At 39.5% G+C, this 21,950-nt stretch overlaps 1 protein-coding gene across 3 annotated transcripts in view; it reads right to left on the bottom strand.

The window, feature by feature from the left end:
• Nucleotides 1-21,950, bottom strand: part of MCTP1 (multiple C2 and transmembrane domain containing 1) — a 282,391-nt gene that overhangs the window by 2,789 nt on the left and 257,652 nt on the right. For all 3 annotated transcript variants that reach the window (XM_087761501.1, XM_087761499.1, XM_087761500.1), the window contains 3 exons: nt 7,330-7,439; nt 4,039-4,148; nt 398-495 (listed from right to left, as the gene is read on the bottom strand). In XM_087761501.1, coding sequence (XP_087617627.1) covers nt 398-495; nt 4,039-4,148; nt 7,330-7,439 — 318 coding nt within the window. The remainder of the gene's footprint in view (nt 1-397; nt 496-4,038; nt 4,149-7,329; nt 7,440-21,950) is intronic.

Here is a 21,950-nt window from a genome sequence, read left to right on the forward strand (position 1 = left end):
TTCGACCTTCCTATTCCCTCTCTGCATGTCCTGACGGCCTCAGCTCCAGTGTTTCCTACGCAGTGCCTTATCCCAATCAGATTCACATGGTGCTGGATGCTGCTTAACACAAACTCCAGCACCCACTACCATTTCCCAAATACTTGTATTTTACTGATGGCTCCTAAGCATCCTCAAAGGCACAAGCAAGGTAGTACCTATTTCCTCACTGCAAACAGTCTAGCAGCCTCCTTAAGGTTCATGGACTATCCCCAGCTTTAGTTTGCAATTTCTTTGTGCCAAAGAATATAAAGTTGAATCAAAATAACTGCTTTAAAATTTGTTTAAAAAAGCCAGAAAATCATGATGCCACATATCAAATTAACTACCACATAGACACTTTAAAAAATATACACACCACTTGCACATCTGAAGGGACTCTGGATAGAAAGTCAAGTAGCTCATTGTTATCAATTGCATACGGACTTCGAAGCTTCTTTGTAAATTTATTGATGCCTGCAAAAGTGAAAGTTCAAATGTTACTATCATAATTTAAAAAAAAATACGTTTTTGGCAAAGTTCTAAAAAAGATTTTAGGATCCATTTCAAAGTCTGACATTAGCACTGAATGAATGAATGAACTGTAAACTCAGGCTCTGTAAGTCACAATCTGCTGCTGTGGTTCCCTCTGCTTCAAAATGCAAAAGTTCTAGGGACATTTTCAAATTCCTCCAATAGTTTTTTTTTGAAACTAATAGAAACTATGGTTATTATGTGGAGGTTGCAAAAAAGACAGGAATAAAGTGTACTCCATTTCTGTGGCAGAGAAGATGAGCAGAAATGGGCTTAACTGCAGGACAGAAGATTCCAATTAGACACAAGGAAAATCTTTCCAATGCTAAGGATGCTGAAGCATATGGGAAGTAGTGAAGTCTGCATCACATGAAGAGTTTAGGATGAGTTTACACAAACCTCTGTCCAGGAATTACAGATACAGACGATCTGATGACAGTGCAGAGAAGGGATGCGATGTCTGCCTTAGATATCACTATCTTAAAATGCCTATTAACAATTAGTGTTCAGAAGCACCAGGAAAATCCTCCCCAAACTAAGCAGAAAGCAGGCTTTTAAATTAGACTTGTTTTCTTATCATTACATACCGGGTCAGATTCATACACTTTTCACAGGAGAACCTTGTGCGTGTGCTCTGGGAATACATGTCTAAAACACGAGCAGGAATGGTACAAACCGCACAGACTCTCACGTGAGTGGGAGAAAGCCAGGAGAGCATTAGAAATGTGCTGTTCTGTGTAATTTATCAAAGCTGTATCAGAGATAAGATAATACAATTTATCTTCCACGAAGTCTTTGGTGCCCAGGCCTTTCAGAAAGCTTTAGCAAGGACATAAAGCTTTGGGACGGAGTGCGCAAGCTGCAGTCTTGATAACATCTGCAGCCTCCCACTGCATGAATTCTCAGTTCTGTGGTGTAGGTAGGAGGTGCTGCCATTCCTTTATCTGGTGATTGAACAGTGCGTGTTGAGAAAGAGTATCTGAGATTCAAACACTTTTGTTTAAGAAGATCCTTTGCATCAGCAAATGACTGGGAAATTCAAGGTCTACCCCAGTGTTCATTGCACGTGGCCACTGAACTACCCGTGGGTGGAATTCAGGAGTTGATATGGTCTCACCTTGTCACATCTGACAAAGGAAAGTACCAGTCACCCTGTGAAAGTAAATGCATAAATAAACCATGGTCAAGGCTCAAGAAAAGAGCTGAACAGATGAGATGGCACAGTACAGGAGAAGTAAAATACAAAGGGATTAGCTCTTTTCCAAAAGCTTGAAAATTTTCTGATTAAAATAATTTTGTTTCTTTGTACTCTTTCCCACATAAACAGCTGCAGCTGTTACCAGGAGTCTGCACTCTAGCAAATGGGATTAGAGTGCAGAGGTGGTTCCTGCTCCACCATGGCTAACACACCACATGTTCAAGGACCAGTAGTCTCCATGGGAAGAAACATGGCCAGGAGGGAAATAACTGAGAATTTCTTGCCAGGGCAGGCTGAAAGAGGCAGTCCCTACAGATGCACAGAAGAAAGGCAGCTATACAAAAGACCAGCCATAACATAGAGGAATTTTCATTTAAAAAACCCTGCCTTCCCAAAGAATGGAATGGGCAGATGCTACTACAGACCACCTCAAACTTTCCTACAGATGGAAGTCAGACAACAGAGGTCATTTGCTTTCAAGTGCAGGATGCACAAATGGGATCAAGAAATGTACATGCATGGGGGAGGCTAGAAACACACAATAATGGAGAAAACAGGCATGTGTTTGGAATAGTAAATTTTTTGAAGGGACAGCTGCTCAAAGCTACATGCAGCATGACATGGCTCTATGCGCATTTCACCCCGAGGAGGTCTGGACTGCTGGAGCTGCAGCTATGCGGTACTTGTCTGGTCTCCCGGCACGATGTAAGAGAAATAGGTTCCTAAAGAAGGGATCCCCAAAAACCCACTTAACAAGAAGCCACCTACACTGAAATGCAGGAGAAAAATGGGGAGCTGAAACCTCTAGTGAACAAAGGTGCTTGAAGTTGTATCTGGATAGACTAGATAACTTGGGGGCAGGGAGGGAAGAGATGAAGGGAAGGAGGGCAAGGTGCATTTACATTCATTTGTGCTTATGTTATCCATTCATGACTGGGGAGGTGTGGGCTCCAGTCTGGGACTCGAGGCTCTGCCCTACCTGAAACAGAAACATTTCTAGGGGAGTGTGACCTCTCCTGGGGTATTGCAGGGGTATGTGTCAGGAGCTTTTCAAACAACAGTGCTGACTGTATAGTTTTGTGGGTCTTGGAGGGGTATTATAATCTCAGGTTCTTGCATGAAATCAAGGGGATGTATGAAAGCAAGCATACAAGATGCCAGATCTGTCTGAAAAATGACAGGAAAAGGACATAGACCAAGTACTTCAAACTTCAGTAGCAAGAGGCCTACCATCTTGTGTGCACTAGGAAGAATGAAATTTTGGGATTGAACTAAGAGTTTGGGTTGCACTCAAGTGACATGGAGTATGTGGGGAATAAGTGAAATTCTGAGACAGGAAAAGACGCTTGCTTCTTTTAGTTCCATAAAAAAAAATTTTGTTCAAATCCTCCATATTGTTTCTTCTCCATTTTGTATATTCTGCTGCATTTATTTGTGAAGACTCTGTAAGAATATTACTGACTGATATATAACAAATATATTCTTTGGAGTCAGTTCAATGATTTTAGGTTGTCTCTTGAGTTCAGAAGTTTTTATAAAGGCATGATTGATTGTTATTCTTTTCTTCAGAAAGAAAATCTAGCCACAGATTTAATTGAGACAGTGCTCTTCACAAGTCTGCACTACTGAATAAGGGTACAGCTGCTGGTGGTGTAAGATGTATAAAAATGTACAAATGAAAACTTGGAGCGTTATTTACAACAGATGTGGTAATGGTAGCTGTTTAAAATCAGTATAAAGAATAAATATAAGGACAAGTAGTGAGAGCTTGGATCAATCACGATTCCACCCCTGCTACCTGCCCCCCGCCCCAGTTTCTGTTCATTATCAACCAGCCAAATACCACATATACCTTTGTGTCGGACTAAAGGTGACCCTTTAAACAAGTTTCTTGTTGCTATGTTTACATACACTTTCACAAGATAAAGTACTGCAGTAAAAAAGGCATATTGTCCTAAATGCACTATATAGATTGAAATGCCTCTGTTTGTGTATAAGTGGTGAAAATAAATCAGAGTAATATCTAGACAAAGCTACACTTTGATATATGAAGAATCCTCATGGCTACATGTTTATAGTATGATGAAGTCTAGAATGCCAGCCAAGAAAAATGCATTTTGCAGGTGGGCCTAAATCTTCACGCAGTTGTGATTTTTAACTAACCTGTCTGTTTCCATCATGGGGCAGCTTCATGACCATAAATACAGAAAAGTACTGACAATGTAAGTCATTCCTTAAAAAACAGTTTTTTCTAAGTGGCACAGACAGTTATAAAAGGCTTTACTTACCCCAGACAAGGACAATGTATCTCAGTGGAATGAAATACAGGATGATGGTGAATACGGAGAGGGCAAAAATCGCCAGCCAGCTCAGGAATGGGACAGTCCAGTTGAATGTACTAAAAGAAAAATTAACAAAAGTCGGAACTGTGGTCACCTGACAGAGCTAATAAAAGAAAAACTAAGGGGCAGGACAGGGGGAGAAGTGCCAGTTTCCATTAGTGAGAACAAACTGAAACTACAAATGAATGCATGGTGCTGGACATCAGGGTGAGCTTGGGCTTGGACCTGCTCCCAGTGGAAATGAAAGGAGGTGCTGGCTTCACCCACTCGCCTGCTGAATGGCACCTCTCCCTGGCCCAGCTGTGCCCACTTTCCAGAGGAAGCATTGCTCTACTTTTCGGAAATGTCATTGTCCACCCTCAATTTCAGCATCAGGCAAAATACACACATTTCCTTTCTCCCCAAATGTACTCGCACAAGCAACTCAGATTCCCTTCTTCAATACCAGTGCAGAGGTAGGATATAAGAGTTAGAAGAGCACTGCTAAGGCTTTCTGTTTTATCTCCTCCCTGCTCTACCATAAGGACAGAGCAAGCAGTTAAAGGCTGAGCAGGAGCCTTCCCCTCTGCTTGATGTGCACTTGCACTCCCCAGCCAGGAACCCTTCTGTCTTGGGGGGTACATTCAGGAAAAGGCAAGTGTGTGGGTATGCAAAGCTGGAAACTCACCCATGAACCTAAGAAGGAGGGGGTTCGGGAAAAGGAGGGGACAGAACAGTCAGTCCTGAAGAGAGGGCTAATGCAACAGCAGAGGATGAAAGAAGGAAATAAAACCACCTTGGGTGGCAAAAAAAAAAGGGGGGAGAAAAAGGATGGAAGGAGAAAAAAAAGGAGGCAATAGCATAAGATAAAGTACATTGCAGGAAAAGCAAAGAAAAACTTTATCATTCCAGATAAAATCCAATCAAATAAAGATTATTTCTTTATGGATAAAAGAAGAGAACTTCTGGGATCCAATCAGAGTTTCAGGACATCAGCTTTCCAAAAAAGCCCCGGATCAAGACATCCTTAATAAGGGTCCTAAACTCCACACTGTGATAAAAAAACTGCTGATCACCTCATTTTGCAGAGGTTGAGGTGTGGGCAGAGAGGAAGTGAAAGCTAACGAGTCTTGAAACAGCCATGCTGTGGCTCTCCAACCTCTGTGTGCAGGGAAGAGAGAAAGGCCAGATGGCCAATTTATATATTTGTCCCATGGGAATGCAGGTTAAAGGGAGCTTGGCTCAATGGGATTCTTCCATGAAGGCATCACCATGTCAAAGGTGTTCCATGACATTTATCCAGAAGGAAAATATGGCTTTGGCTCTAACTAGTCTGATGATACTCTTTAAAGTATTACCACTAGCTACATGCCCAATCAGTGTGATTACATTATTTTGGCTTCTCTGGCTGAATAATTGCAATTATCTGAATTGCTAGCCATATTTTTCATAATGAGCTCTGGCTTCCTGTGTTTATTTGTCTTCTTTTCTCCCTGGTAATTTTGACATGTCTCCAGAGTGAACATTATGTTAGTGTCACTTGGTGTAGGATCACTCCCTTTCTCCTCAGGGGACACCTGCTCTTTTCCCCTCTTCTGCATGCATTTGGGATGAACAGAAGGTTGAGGGTCTGCTCATGTTCCTGTGACTCGGCTTTGTGCAATGGATCACAGACACGCCATGTGTGGGAACACTGGCTCCTCACTTAGCAAACCTCCTTATGTGCTGTGTTAGCACAGCATTCAGTACAGGTTTCCCATTTTAGTTTTAGGAACAAATTACAAAGATTTATAGGAAGATTTGGTCTCACTCAGTTTAGAAAATTCTGTTGCTCTCATCTGGTATATAATAGAACAAACCCTACTTCCAAAATGCACAATTAGAAAAACTTAATCATCAAGACAACTTCCACGAACAGCCTTTTGATAAAAGACTTCTTTCAGAGAGAGACTCATTCTGCTGGTCTGGAAAACTTGTGCAATACAATGTGCTTGAGCCTGCCTCTGCTGCTGTGGACATAGCCTGCCTGGAAGTGTCCCCATGGGAATGTTTCCCAGGCTCTCCTATGAGGGACTTTGCTCTTAAACGCATAAATGGCAACCTCCTCTTCATCCTGATTCTGATATGCTTGCCATTGTGGATAGATTTAAAAAAAAAAGGCAGAACAGCATGATAGATGATCCTCCTGTTTCCTGCAGGTTGACCTCCTGACCCAATGCATCAGTTCCCTAAAATTCACTTCCAAAAGTTGGTACTTATTTTGGGGCTGTACCCTTTGCACAGGCTACGGTCTCATAGGTGTCGAACACCAATGCACTGCGGATGGCACCAGCAGTGGACAAGACGGGTGCCTTATGCTCCTAGATCACACCCAGAACAAGGGAACACACAGCTTTAACTCTCCTGTAAGATGTGCTGTGTGCGTCAATGGAAGCTTTGCAGCAAAGCCTTTTGTGAAGGTTTTCTAACTCGGCGTGGCTCCCGAGTCATCTCTCTGCCTGCCCCTCTGCCCACAGCAGGAAGGCAGCTGTGAAGGCACTGCTCCCACCTTCTCATCCGGTGAGGATGAGATGCTCTGAGCTTTCGGGGGCAGAAAGCCCAGTCAATCCTGTCCTGCTTTGCAGCTGATGGCTGGAAGATGTCTTTCTGGAACCTGTCTGATCTCAAATAATAAACCTTACACTGCTGTTCACTGCCCATGCTGAAAATGCACCAAACTTTCTGCAATAAATCTCAGAACCTCTCTTGCTTAAGGTCTGAATTTATTGGCAATTCTTATATATCATGCATTAGGTGTTACAAATTACACATGCACTAGGAGGAAAAGTTTTGCTAACTCACATCAATACAACACTTCCAGCAACTGAACATATGTATATCCTTAAAATCTGAAACCCCTATTCAGCTCTACTTATTTCCTTTATCAAAGCTGCATTGTTTTATTATTACTTTTATATAACTCCTGTTAGGCCTCACAATAAGATTCTCTTTCTGTTTTACTTCAAAGCCTTAGTTCTGACTTTTTTCCCCAATTAATATATTTCTAAATTCCAAAATTAATATGACAGGATTTTCATTAACTGAGGGCCTCCACAAAGCAAAGTAAATACAGATGAGTTTCAACAATGGATCATTCAAAACTGGAGTCCTCCGCAAAAAAAAAAAAAAAAAAGAAAGAAGGTCGAATGCTTTGTACCATGTCTTGGAAAAAATATGAACAGTATCAGAGAGCAATCCAGCACCTGTGTCAGCACTTACTTCTTGATCCTTTCTCCGAAAGAAGCCACTTCATCAAGGATATTCTGGACACTGACACACACCTCCTGGATGGCATAAAGTCTATTCATAAATCCTTTTTTTTCACTGTCCTAAAGAAAAGAATAGGAGAGTCGAATAAAAGAATATCTGACTGTAGGAAAAGGACCATGTGTCCATCAGTTAAATTTCAAAAGTGCAGGTGTTACAAATTCATCTAAAAGTAATTGGGAAAACCTGGCAATCCGAAATTGTTTTCTTGTCCTTTAAGCAGTGCATATTGACAATAAGTATGTTTTAGTATGCATGCTGAGCACCACACAATTTTGTTTGTCATTGCATTAATTTCTAAATATATATTTCAACAAGCCAGGTCTCTGGTTTATAAACATGTTGAAGGTGCCAACCTCTTATGTCATGTGCTCTCTCGAGTGATAAGAGTCAAAAGATGGAATAAGGGCAGTTTGTCAAAATGCTGGTTCTTGCACTGATGTGGGCACCAGGAAGATAAACATTCTTTGTGGGAGGCACTGAGTGAGAAACCAGAGACACCTCAGCTCCTAAAGACACAATTCCCTCCGGCTTACAGGGCTCCACATGGGATTTCGCCCTCCCTGCTCCTTCAGACAACATTGGGCCAGACCACAAGGATGGAACAGAAAATGCCAAACAAAGTCATCTGGACATGACATGAAGATGTGCTGCTGTTTTGCTTAACTGGGACCATCAGAGGCATTTCATTTAGCTTGGAAAAGATACACTCATATTTAGCATTTTGTGTCACACACCACTATTTTATACATAGTTTTATCTATCAGTTACACAAACAGCAACTCTGCCAGTCCTTTAACACATCCTCTGTGCTCCTTTTACTCTGCCATCCATTAGCACTGCAGCATTAGGACACCCCATACATCCACAGGACACCTGGCGGCATCCGCCCCAGGCAAACCTGTGCACATCATTCAGCATACATATTTAAGTTGTCAGATGTACCCATACCCCCACCATATACCTTTCTGCTTGGCCAGTGAGCACGTGCTCTCTCTCATTTTTCCTTACTAATATTGAAGAGTCACTATGCATGAAATATATGGGGGATGTAACTCTGACTGCCTTTACAATATGATTAGTGCAGCCCATGGCTCCAAAAGCATCTAAAATGCCAGCCACAGACAAAACGAAAGATGCAGGGGTAGTGTCGTTATAGAAAGTAATTTAATTACCTCTTTACTTACTCAGGTTTCTATACACTATTGGACTTTCATTCACAAAGCCATCAATTTATGGTAATGTAAAAGTCTAACCATAATTTCATCTTTGTTAAATTTATCACGAGTCTTTGTGCCCCTAAAAATGTGGGTTTTTCTTCAAAAACAGAGTGGCCATTTGTCCCTCAAAAGCAGGAACCACCCTGATTAAGACGTTTTCTGGTGTCTTTGACAGATTTGCTATCAGTGAATGTTGTCCTTTCTGCCAACTTGAGCAGACTTTGCCTCCTAGAAGAACCGAACAAGGTGCTGCCCAGGTACATCAACGCACTCCATGGACCATTCCTCAACTGGGCCTCCTCCTGCTCTGACAACCTGTTCTTTTTTCCCCCCAACGCTTTCTGTCTCTAAACCCAGAGAGGCTGCAGCATCAAATCAACACAGAGCATTCTCAAAAAAATGCTGTGTTGGATGGGCTTAAAATGAAGCATCATCATGGAAAAAAAAGTCAATTTCTCTTCATTTTTTCCCAGACTACACAGAAGTCAAAAGTTGATGTTCAACATTTCCAACAGATTGATGCCATATTACCCTATCTAGTTTGAATTTGATTAGTTTTTCTCAAAATGAGAAATGGAAAGAAAAATACTTCAAGATTAGCAAAATACTTGATAAATAAAGTTGTTCAAGATTTTGTCATCACAAAACACACAATACAACAATCTCTGTAACTGACTCCAAAGTCCAGCACCTAAGAAATTAGCATATGTTGCATTTAATTTTTCTTTTCTTCTCCTGATGCTTAATTAGCAGACAGTATATTGATTCACTTATTTTGTTGTCATTTTTGCTGTCTTAATAAACCAGATTGGATGAGGAAACATCACTTAACATTTAATCACCTGAAGTTACTTCAGTGACACTAGTTCTGCAACTATGTTGCCAAGATTTCTTGTGGAGACGTTGGAAGTCTTTAGCTACAGAACACAGATTGTCTAAAAATAAATAATCATGAGAGAGAGAGACAGACAGACAGAGATCACAGAACTACTTCTAGTGACTGAATGTCATTTAAAAACCCAAACACTTCAGAGACAGCAAAACCACAAGTTTCTCAGGCAATGTGAACGAGCTTATGTTCTCAGTCAAGAGTAATAATTATTTATATCACAAAGAAATATTTTTGTTTTTTTGAGGACGACCATAACCACAACCACCGATATCAACTAGATCCAGTGCTGCACAGCAACACCAAGTCATTTGTGAAGTTATTTCCTTAGTATTTATTACATTCTTGACGCCTTGGCAATGAGAGCTTTATTGCTCTCAGGTATACAGCTTCAGAAGAGGTGCACCATATATCCAGTGTGTTTCATTTGTCATCAGGAAAGAGACACCTGCTCTATTCCTTCATGTAAAACGCATACTTCCAGTACTGGAGAAATGTGAAAATAATCTGTTCTCTCATACAGCAGAAGCGAATAATAAGCCATACAGAAATCACAGGTTTTTTTCTGCTTTTCAAATACATATACACTTTGCCTCTTCAGTTTTGTTTAACAGATTCTGCCCTCTCTGTGACGTTATCTTGATTTATCATTAAGTTGTGTGAGAAAAGAATTATGTCACTTTAACAAAACCAGTACCCTTTGTGACATCTCCAGAACTCAAGTGTAATTACGTTCAGAGGTCCTGAGGCTGTTTATCTTTACAAGTATTTTACAAGACAAACTTGTACCTTTTCTTGAAAACACATCTGTTTTAAATCATTCCCCTACCTCCCTCCCCTGCCCAAAACCCAAAAGACAGAAAAAGACAGAAAAAGAATCACTATTTCCACCCCCCTGCACCTTCTGAGCTTAAAGAAAATTTGTTGACATACTCTGAGGCAGGAATAGACAAAACAGCACAGGAAAGAGGAGGCAGTCAGAAGGATCAGGGTTCAGCTTTGCTTAAACTAATTCCACATGCCCCACAACTATTAGCTGTTTTTTATTTCCTGCTCCAAAGATTTGTGGAGAAAATAATCTGGGCTAGGGAAAAGCTGCACTTATTTTCTTCCAGCAAGATGCTGTGTTAGCAAATACAACATATGAGCCACCTTGAGCAAACCAAGGTTCTTAATAATCCATTTTTCAAACACTACTGGTATTTCCTTTCCAAAGAAAGATGGGCTGTGACTGGAATCAATTTCATCATTTGTATGGCTACAATTGCCAAGTTTCTGGAAATAATTGCCATTTAAATAGTAGATAAAATTTATTATACAGAGCTAACAACAGCTTTATTAGTATTTAATTTCCATTATTTGTTTGTTTGCAGTAGGCTTAAGGTATCTGAAAAGCAAGATATTTGCTAGGGGATGGCTTTAAGCATGAACTGTGAAAGCAAAGTCAAATTGATGTTGATAGTCTGACTTGAATTTACAAAAGGGAATGAACCCAAAGTAAAGACTGAGACCATCTCCTCCTCCTCCTTCATAGCAATCTGTAGATTACAGACTGATATACTGCTTGGCCAATAATAATGCTTAATTCTTGTATACTGGTTTTCAGCCATAACCATATTTTACATTTGGTGAAACCAAAGCTAAACAAAGTAAATGACTGGCTCTAGACTGTGTGGAACTAATTCACATGAAACCTCGAATACAACCCATGTCGGAATCTCTTTATTCAGCGGACTATGCTTCCAATCCATGATAAAATAATTTAGGAAAGGATTGTATGTCTAACTCCAAACCTCTCTCTTCTCTGTGTTGAAGTGCATTTACAAAACAGACATTTCAAAAGACAGGGAAAGCAGGAGAAATAAATAAGCCAGACTCAAAAGTAAACTCTGATAAAGTGAATGGAACTAAGGCAGCATAAAAAAAAAAGAGCTTTAAGTGAAAGGAGACATTTTTAGTACAGAGAATAAAGATCTGAATATTTTATGGTGGATAACTGTCCTATTAATAACTGCGAAGTTGGAGAGAAAGGCACTGATCACAAAAACAAAAATCATAGGAGAGTTTCAAGAATAGAAGTAGATTTTGAAATTTTTAGGAGATGCTGTCTGGGAAAGAGAGGCTCCAGATGGATCTTCCAAAAATATCCCTTGTTGCCGAAGCTGGTATGATAGAGCACCTCTGTACAAATCAAAGGAACTGAGACAAAGCCAGACTAACTTGTGACAGGTACAGAGAGATGATATGAAGCCACCGAGAGCAAGAATGTTCACCTGGTATGCTCTAAGTGCTTAGCCACCAGAAGACACATGCACTCTTCTTTGCTTGTGTCACGCTGGACTACCTGTGGCCACAAAAGCATAGCCCCACAGCTATCAGTGAGGAACCTCTCTAATCACCCCTTCACCTTTAGTAACAGACTTGTAAATCTCTATTACCTGAATAGAAGAATACTACTTCCGTGAGGAAACACTGCAGATTATTTCAACTAATAATTGGTCTCCAAAGCAGAGCCCATCCATAGGCCCCGTATTGTCCCCTGGCAGGAGTCTCAGCCACACGCAGGGCTTCAACGCCCTGGCAGACCTCTCTCTGGAGACTAATGAAGTAGACCCAGAAGTGTTGGTAGGAAATGCATTAGCCCTTTACTGACAGGATTCATTAGTACCTCCTAGGGAGAGCATGCAGACATGGACTGTTGAATGCTATCCTATGGTCTGGCTGCTGCTCAAAAACCTGTCACTGGGGAATAATGGCCTCAGCCATTACCTCCCAGACTCTTAACCTCTGCTTTCTGGGAAGGTCACTAAGAAGAAGACAGTAAGCCAACACTATTCCAGCTCCGGAGGCATTTGATCTCCTGCAGGTCTTCTGTACCCCTATCACAGGGCTTCAGATTTGGTGATGGGTACATGGGTAAGTCATTATTTTATCATTTGCTCAGGGAAATGGATAGAGGTCAGACAACCATGACGATATTGTTATCTTAAAGCTGACTGTGGAAGTGCGATCATGAGGTAAAGCTGAATGGTCTACAGGACCTGGAAAGGTGCATGGGGTGACCTGAAACTGGCCTCCTCCATTAAGCATATAATGAACTGAGAGGGTTGGGTTGTTTTAACTGCACTTCCCTCATGAAGGCTGCCACTTGTGGAGGACCATAACCATCTGGTCTTGCCACTTCTTAAATTGAGAACGTATGGGAAGACTCTTGAAGACATTAAAACCTTTCAGTGGGACCTTAGAAGTTTCCACGCTTCCAGTAAGCCAGCTCGTAACTCTTCAGACTTTCATTTATTTTAAATAGTGACTGATGGTATGCCAGGCAGATAGGTACCAGTGTGTGTTCTTCCCTTAGCATCAATAAAAGGGAAGGCCTGGCTAGTACTCATACTATCCTGAAAGGGAACAGTGGGAGCAGGCTTCCTCACAGTGCTGGCATAATTTCACATTGGACATCAAATCCCAGGTTTACATAGATAACCAGAACTGAGCTTTTAAACTGTGGTATTCACTTTTGCCCATATTACCTGGCACCACACCTTCAGTGACCACATTTTTAAGACACTATCAGTTGTTTACAAATGCTCGATATGTCATCTCTAAAGTCTACTTGCTAATACGGGTTTTTACATGGGCATGGAGAATAGGTCTGAAAATAACTGCTTATGCCCAAATGGAAATCAGGTTGAGGATTTTAAAATATGGAGAAAACCACATAATTATTAGAAGAGTAGGGTTTTACAGAGAGAAATGGTATTCGTGGTCATGATTATTAAAGAAAGAAGCAATAAAATGTTATTGTCTAGTAAGCATTCCATATTTAAAACAGCAGAAAGTAGGCACAATAGAAACCATATAAACACGCGGACGAAAACACTGAAGATTCACTGTTTATGAAGACACCATGCCTGTGAGCATGAATATTACAACAATCTGTTCTTCCTCAAACATACACTGAGAGTTGATAAAAATCATTTTGAACCTTCTGTGACTTTTTGGCACTACCACCTATATAACGAATTAGACTTTTTCATGTGTAATGAACTGCTGCAGCGCTAGAACATAAATATAAAATCAGCAAAAAAAAAAAAGTCAAGAGCTACAGTAGTAATTCTGGGGAAAAAGATGATATTGCAAGCTTTCCACAAAGTAGAGAAATAACACTTTAATGGAAATTCTTATGTAAATTCTTACTAAATGAAGAATTTTTTGCCACTGCTTTTTGTTTTCTCTTTCTTCCTACTACATTCCACAGTATTGCCCAATGCTGTTTAAATCTGTTCCTTCCTCATCTCTCCTTCAGTGCACATTTTAATACTGTAAAGATAACACTCCAGATAAAACACAGAAATATGAATGCAAGAGAGACAGTTAATGGAGTGACATGCCATTTCACTGAAGGGTCATCTTGGGGGGGGGCGGACAAAAACTTAAATTTTCCTTGCATGATACCTTTTTGGCTAATGCTAAACCTTTATGAGGTGATAATTTCAGAAATACTCTAAGGAACATATTACTTGAAAAGGGTGGGAGCTTGTTTGTTCATGGTGATACATTCAGGGGCAAAAAGTCAACAATGCCAAATAATGCTGTGCCTTTCTTGACATTATTTTGGAAGGAAACTTAAAGAAGTAAGGCATTGTTGGGTTAAGTATTGAGGTTACGAGAATCCACCAGGTGCATTTGCTTTATGTTTAACTTTGAAAAACCTGAATTTTTTCTCTCGGCTGCCTCTTTTTCTCCCCTTCACCCTGTGGTACTATATTTAAACAAGGGAAGAGAGAGTTTCTTACTTTATGCAAGACAGAACTATACTGGACCTTGACAGTGATCTCATTAATATTCCTCTTGTATCATGTCACATCGATGTCATCCAACAGAGGCTAATACAGAAATCCTGGTGCAGCAGTTGTTTGCAATAGCTAATTTTGCTAGAATACAGTCCTGAGGTTCTACCAACGAACAAATTTTGACCATGATTTTATAGTTGGATTTGTAAATTCCAGCAGTTCTAACAGCATTTACCCTCTACACTGAATGCAAAACTGCAATTAACAATGTATTCAGTGTTATTTTAAATAAGAACAGCCCTGCTGCGCAAAAGCCTGGAAGGATGGTAGGGTGAAAACAAGTCATATCAGCTAGTATAAAAATTCTGCGTTCAGGTGGGGGTGAGAGAAACAGACAGAGAAACCAGAAAGGGAATGCTAAAGGATTGCTGTTAGTGAAACACCTGAATTTTTCAGATGCTTATCTAAATCATACCCACACATTTTTGTTGTCCACTTGTTACCAACAAGAGCCTCAGCAAAATAATATAGTGCCCTGTTTTGAAAGTTTAAAGTAGCCTGAAAATTTATCTTTCAATAAATGCCTATACAGCTGTCACTGATTGATATGAAAGGAAGATTATGGAGTTGTGCTGGAGTTACAGTCATTTAAAATTTCAGTTGCAGTTCTGAAATACATTGGCTTGAATGTAGCAGATGTAAAAGTTAATTTGATGTTTTAGTGTATGTATTTAGAACATAATTTTCATTTTCTCCTTGAAAAGATTATGATAATGATAAACATGCTCTTGGGCAGAGGATAAAGACTAACTATTCAAGATCACCTCCATACCAGGCTAGGACACTATCTCTTCACCAAAGTCTGCATTTAGATTTACTTTGCTGTTTCTGGAAGTTTCCCAGTCCTGTGTTGACAGGATATTATGATCTTATAATTCTTATGTAAGTCGTTCACCTAAACAAACAGAGATAATGACTTTACACTAATTTATTGGCCAGACCTGGCAAACCTAACACATAACAGTTGTAACTGCTGCTGCTGCCAAAAGACCTGCATCTCCAATGCAGGACTACAGAGGGTAACCTCAAGGTTGTCCCCACCACTGTATGAACTGCCACTACAAGAGCCAGCAAAAGGAGTCAAATACCGATCTAAAAGACAATTCAGCACTCCAGCCTGAGATTTCTGTTTTAAAGTTAATATGAACTATTCTCTGGTAGTGTTCTCCTCAGGAGGAGGAATGTGGTCTTCCTCTATCCTCCTCCTGTATTGCTACCATTGATTAGATAACTAAACTGCATATCACTAAAGACAGGTGAGAGGAGTCTTACTCCCTCTCTCCTGCCTTTGGTTACCAGGCTAAAATACCCAACTCCTTTTTAGGCAGGGCTATTGCTCTGACGCTTCTCTCTTATGCTCACAGTTATTAACAATATGTTTAGAACAAACACATACAAAAACAATTTGTATTTCAAAATTCATGTTATCGTGCGTTGGACTGCTAATGTTTTTGTCTCACAGAAACCAAAAGGGATTTCTTCCCCTGAAATTTCCTTACCCAAACTGGCGCACACAGTTTTAGTACTAAGTTACCTGTGTTTGGGCAAGCAGACTGCTGAGCAGAGGACTACAGAAATGCCTTTACCATTGGTATTTGCTACCCAAACTGTGTTCTTTTGGGACAATCAATCCAAAGTTTTTGGCTGCTTTGGATTCCAGTGATTTAATTCAATGGCAAGTTGCTATGAAAAAAGGCAAATTAAACCATTTTCTTAGGGACAAGCTCAGAGAGACTTGAAAACAACAGGTGAGATTCTCAGCGGCTGCATGTTGCTACCATATCCTGAGGTCAACAGAGCACAGATGGTTTACACCAGCTGAAGATTAAGCCCTAAAATCTGAAACACTTGATTGCTGTCAAATGCTCAAGGATTAGACAAAACTCCTTTCTTAAGGAACCTTAATCTGGAAAAGAAAAAACATTAGGCCTCATGCTCAGCTAAGCCAGCAAGTGTAGGTTATCCGAAATATTTCATTCCAAAAATGAACCTATAGCAATTAAGATGAAAATAGTAATATGTGAGATCTGGGCAACATTCTTTGTATGAGTTGGATATTTAAATAAAATAATCTTGGAAGCAATTTGGGATTGAATTCCATGGTGGTGAACAAGATGATGACCAGAAGAACCATGAGCATTCAAAACCGAAAAGCACACCATGATCATGCCACTAGCTCTACTACATCTCAGAGGAAATCCTACCATGTCTAATTAACCTTCCAAGGACAATGCATATATAAGTGCAGCTACAATTATTCAAGGAATCTATCAAATATTAATAAATTGAAGAAAGAAAGAGAGCTTTTCAAAAACACTCCTTTTTTACATAATTCTTCTGGATAAACGTTCAAGCTGTGCTTTTGGAAAATTACATAGAGTAAAAAACTAGTTTGGCATTTGAGGAAAAACAATATAAAAAGGAAGAAAAGAGCAGCACCTAGAAAATATCCCTGCAAATATCCTGTGGGTACAGTGGGTGAGGAGCAATGACTGAACCAAGAATTCTAAGGTCCCTTTGGAGAAAATCCAGAGAAAAGCCTGAAAGGCTCCGCTGCCAATTTTCTCTGTATGCTTATTTCACTGCAGTGGGGGAAAACCCCCCTCTGTGTTTATTAGGAAGTATTGAAATTTTGGAAAAGATCTAAAGCTGAGCCATCCAGTGAAGATGGGGTGGGTCCATGAATATGCGAAATCACAACGAAGGGTAATTTGTAACAATGTTATTTTAATGTCTAACATTTACAATAATCTGTTCTACATTCATTTTAAATATGCTCCAACATGCTAATGTGTCAGAAAGAGAAAAAGCACATTTTTATGCTGGACCACAGTAAATTACACTCTGACTGAAAACTTTGTGAGAGGTGCTCATGTTCCGGTATTGCACTGCAGTCTACAATACCAGAAAGAAAAAGAGCAGCTCAAAGGCAAATATTTACACAAATGTCTATTTGTTTTTTCAGAAAAACATTTCTAGCTAAAGCAAAACCTTTGACTGGGTACTGTATGTATATATCTGTTACTTTACAATAAAAGACCTTGTAGAAAAAGCTACCAGCTTGTCTTCAGCCACCTTAGGTGAATTTAATTTTGAGAAATGAATAATGAAACTTGCTTAGTTGAAATGATAATGAATGGAGATGCCTTAGAATGAAAACAGAAAGCAAAGTGTTGTTAACATGAAATACAAAATCCAGATGATTACTGTAATGATGGAATGACAGCTGAAAAAAATAAATGGCAGGAAACACAAAAATTTGTTGTTCTTCAGGCAATATTAACTTGATCACCAAGCACTCATGACATAGGAAGTATACTGGATCACAGATGATACTATTTATACTAAATCCTGCAGCCAAAGAAAACAAAAAACAGCTGAGATAAATACCTAATTTACAGAAGATGAAAAATAGGCATTCAGTGGAATTTATGTGCTTTCCTAAAGAAACAAATAAACAAAGTACTTTAACCAATCACTATGTGAGATGCATTTCCCCACTTTACTTTTTTTCTTATCGTCTCCTAACTTGCACATTGCATATTTAAAAACTGAAGTACCAAGATCCACAGATATACAAATGCTGGAGGACGAGGTCTGGGAAACCTGCAGGGAATAATGAGCCTGACAGGAAACTAACAAATCGTTGCTGTTTAACAATTCAGAGTGGATATTGGGCATTAAGCAAATGAATGAATGAGACTGACTCTAGAATGAGCAAAAGAGGCACCCAGCAGCATTTAGCCTGAAAAGCTGCAGAAAGAGTTGGCATTCAATGCATGATGCACTCCTGTTGGAAGTGGACCCTTTTGAACAGAGAGTTATTTTTCAGGAGAGAAAACAGGAAACTGTAAAGGGAATTGGAGAGCATCTCTCCCTTCCTAAATCCCTGATCCTTTCCTGACATTTTCACAAATGCCAGAGATCTATGTAGGATGACATCAGCTTCAAAGGTTTGCCAGCAACAGCTGTCCACAGATGCATGAGCACTGTGCCACCTCCTGTTTCTCCAACTCCACCACTGCTGACTAATTGAGGGTGCTGTATAGCGCATGATCTCTAACAAGGTGCAGTCTGTTTAGAATAACCTATTTTATTCCCACAGGCCTTTTCAGCACAGAAGACAAATTAGGCTGCCATATAAAAAAAAACCAAAACAACCCAACTTCTTTCTTCCAAAACTTTAAACTCATTGCTTATTTCAGTGACACTCAGAAAAGCAACAACCACCAGGCACAGTGCAAGAATTTGACGACAGCTCTCTTCTTCAACTTTCAGCAAACAGTCTTTGTATTATTTATTGTCTAGTAAATAAAGTTTAAATGCTTCTCAGCCTTGGTTGCAAACTCAGTACCCATTTGCAGTCCAACAACAGCAGGGAATAAAGCTGCAATCGTAAACTGTCTTTTTTCTCCTGTGTGCCTGCTTTCCATAGATTTCATTATTTCTCCTGGATCTGCACACATTGTCATATCTAGGGCACAGCGATGTTAAGTAAACAGGGAGAAGGGTTGTGGAATTTTTATCATCATTGAAACAACTGGCTGGGAGGTTATACCATATTCAACCTTTTTCCAAAGAAAACACGGACGAGAGCAGGTGCCATTCCTCTATAAGAGCTGCACTATTGTAGCCTGACAGTTTGAGATTAAGCACACAGACACTTGAGGTATTAGGATTTGTGGCTCAACAGTTAGCAAAGAGACTGCAATAAGCAACTGTCTGAATTAAAACAGCTTTTTGTAAAGGGCCAGATTTGTGTGATATTTAGAAATACCCAGACTGTACTACAGTCGTTTGCTATTAAACACATGGAAGCATTGGATGGAGTGGTCAAGAGCAGGTACCCACAGAAATGAACAAGCAGAGGTCAAACAGATACTTTGACTTGGTAGGATATTCCTCAAGCTTTCAGAGAACTGTGGTTCAGAAGTCTCCAGTGCAAAAGGACAGCTCCTTGTTCCTAATAACTCTCAATGGGTTTTTCTCCCATAAGTTCGTCCACTCATGTTGGACCTACATAAGCTTCAAGCACCCACACCACTGTTAGTGGTTCAACTACTTCCCCTCAGGTTCCTTCAGAGCTTCTGGGCAAACAGCATCCAGTCCTGATAATTTGTTGTTGTTCATTTTGTTGATTCTTTCCACAACTTTTTTACCAACACTTGATTTGAAGCAGATCCTCTGTCACAAACCTTGTGGAAACCTCCCCAAGCTGTTCCACAATGAATACACATGCAAGAAATTAGGAGTAGGGATTAAATCCAAGCCCCCCAGGTAGCTTGTTTTTAAAAGTTCCCAGTACCACACAGAGAACTTTTAAAATTATTTATGACAAATTTCTTGAAACTTTTTAGAATTTAAAACCAGTCAAATCAATACTGAGAAAGCAAATGATAATTTACATTGTGCTTAAAAGAAATCTTTTAGATTGTTCCTAAAAGAAAAAGGATATTAAAATAACTAAGTGAGGGAAAGGAGGTAGAAGAGCAGATATATTTCAAAAGATTAATAGTAAATAATCATAAAATTTGGTACTAGAGCTGATGTTTAATATATTTATTATTCTAGATCAAAAAGAAGGAAGGTTGAGATGCCAAGTTTATAAGTGACAGAATTACTTAAGGAGGTGACGTCAAATTTCTGAGGAATATAACAAGGCTAAATGAATGACTAACACTAGTGGTTTAACTTTACCTAGTGCTATTATATAACCTGATGACATAATTTCAGCTGAAGTACTAAATTAAAGTTAAAAAATAAAAATAAAAAAGCAGATCCAAAAAATGTAGACACGAGCTATTGAAATAATGAAAATTGTGCAAGGAAAAATAAGACAATGAGCAACAGAAAGTACTAGGACATTTTAATTTACACAGAAGATGAATGAACATAATCAAGATATTCAAAATAATGAATGGTTTAGAGAAAGTAAATTGGGACTCTTAATTACTCTCATAAGGTGGTAGAGAGAAATGTTCCATGAACTTGAAAGGCAGCAGAGGTAAAACTGATAAAAGTAAATTCTTACACCATATAATGCAAAACTCACTGGTGGAGCTCGCTGCCAAAACAGAATTAATATGAAGAGCTTAATAAAACTAACAGCAGGATTAAGCACATACACCATCATTTTCCTGTGAAATTATCAAAATAGTGGGTAGAACAACTATCCATCATTTCAGACATAAATATGACACAGTTAAAATCTCTTGTGGAACTCAAGCAAGAGTTTGAGTCAGAATAGAAAGCAGAAGTTACTATGAAAATTAAGCATATACAATACGTACACGAGCAGGAACCTTTCCTGTTTATTATTTGAGATACTTGCATCTTTGTTAAAACGCGTCAGAGCACTAGTAAGAGAACAAGAAATCAATAGACAGAATCATGGAACTACTTATATTGTAGCCTAGAAAAAAAATACTGAGAAGTACAGTCCACTGCTTGCTAGAAAGGATTGCACAGATAAGCACCAAAAAAGTCTCCTGTTTTTTCACCTCGTCCGTATAGTGAAAATAAACTTCCAATAAACTTTCTGAACAATAAGTGTTTTCCAGCTACAGCACTGATTTCTTCTAGAGGGAAAAAATGTGGCAAATTCTACTTTTGCCTAACCATTCCCATCCCAGATGAATAAACGGCTAATTTTGTTGTGTTTTTTCTGGTTATGGAGATTGGGGTTAAGAGAATGCATGACATGCCCATGGTTGTAACATTAGTCACTTACACCAATACTTACATCATAATAGCTATTTTATGTTTCCTTCTCTTGAAGTCTGCCAATCCATGCTTTAAAATAGATTCATTTTTATTACATGGTTGTAGAATAGCATGTACAAAACCAAACATGTAAGAAGATCTCCAGCGTTCTTGGGGAGGAGAGGAAATTTGAATACCTTCAACCCGATCTCAAATCGAAAATCACCTGAGAACCTCTGCTTTACATATAAAAACACAACAGTGTTTTCCTTTGAGTTTGCTTACTTTTTATTTATATGATAGAAGAGCTTAGGAATCATCTCCTACCAGTCAGTGCCTGGAAACTTTGTAGGAATTTCTTCTTCGTACTGAGCTTCAACCTCACATGGACTCTGAGCTTTGGAGAAGCTGGCACTCCAGAGCACACAGCTCCCACATGGCATCCTATTGACTTTAGTGCTTTTGATTCCTGTGCAGTGGAAAATATTAATGTATGCAGTGGAAAATATTAATATAGTGCTACAGGGGAGAGAAAGGGAGGGAATTCACTAACAAGACATTCAAAAACAGGGGAGCATAGAAGTGTGTAGTGTGCAAAGCATTTCTCTTCAATACCTGCAAGCACCTGGGAGATTCCCCCGATGTGTTATGCTAATGCAAAGGGAATATAAGGAAGATCCCGTGGCAACTGAAGGTGGCACAGCCTGACTGGGTGCCTTTCCAGGGTTGTGTCTCAGATTGCTCCCCACCGGAGCGAGATGGATCAAGCTCCTTATTAGTAGCCATATTAAGAAGTTATGGTATTAATAGTATTAATAATTAATAATAATAATATTAATAATGGCCATCCTTATTAAGACTTTTTTTGTTGTTTGCTCTATGAAGGGGAAGGGAGACCTGTCAGAGAGG

This window comes from Nipponia nippon, unplaced genomic scaffold, assembly GCF_047370975.1.
Source record: "Nipponia nippon isolate SJK-2023a ecotype South Korea unplaced genomic scaffold, ASM4737097v1 scaffold_24, whole genome shotgun sequence".
Taxonomy (NCBI): domain Eukaryota; kingdom Metazoa; phylum Chordata; class Aves; order Pelecaniformes; family Threskiornithidae; genus Nipponia; species Nipponia nippon.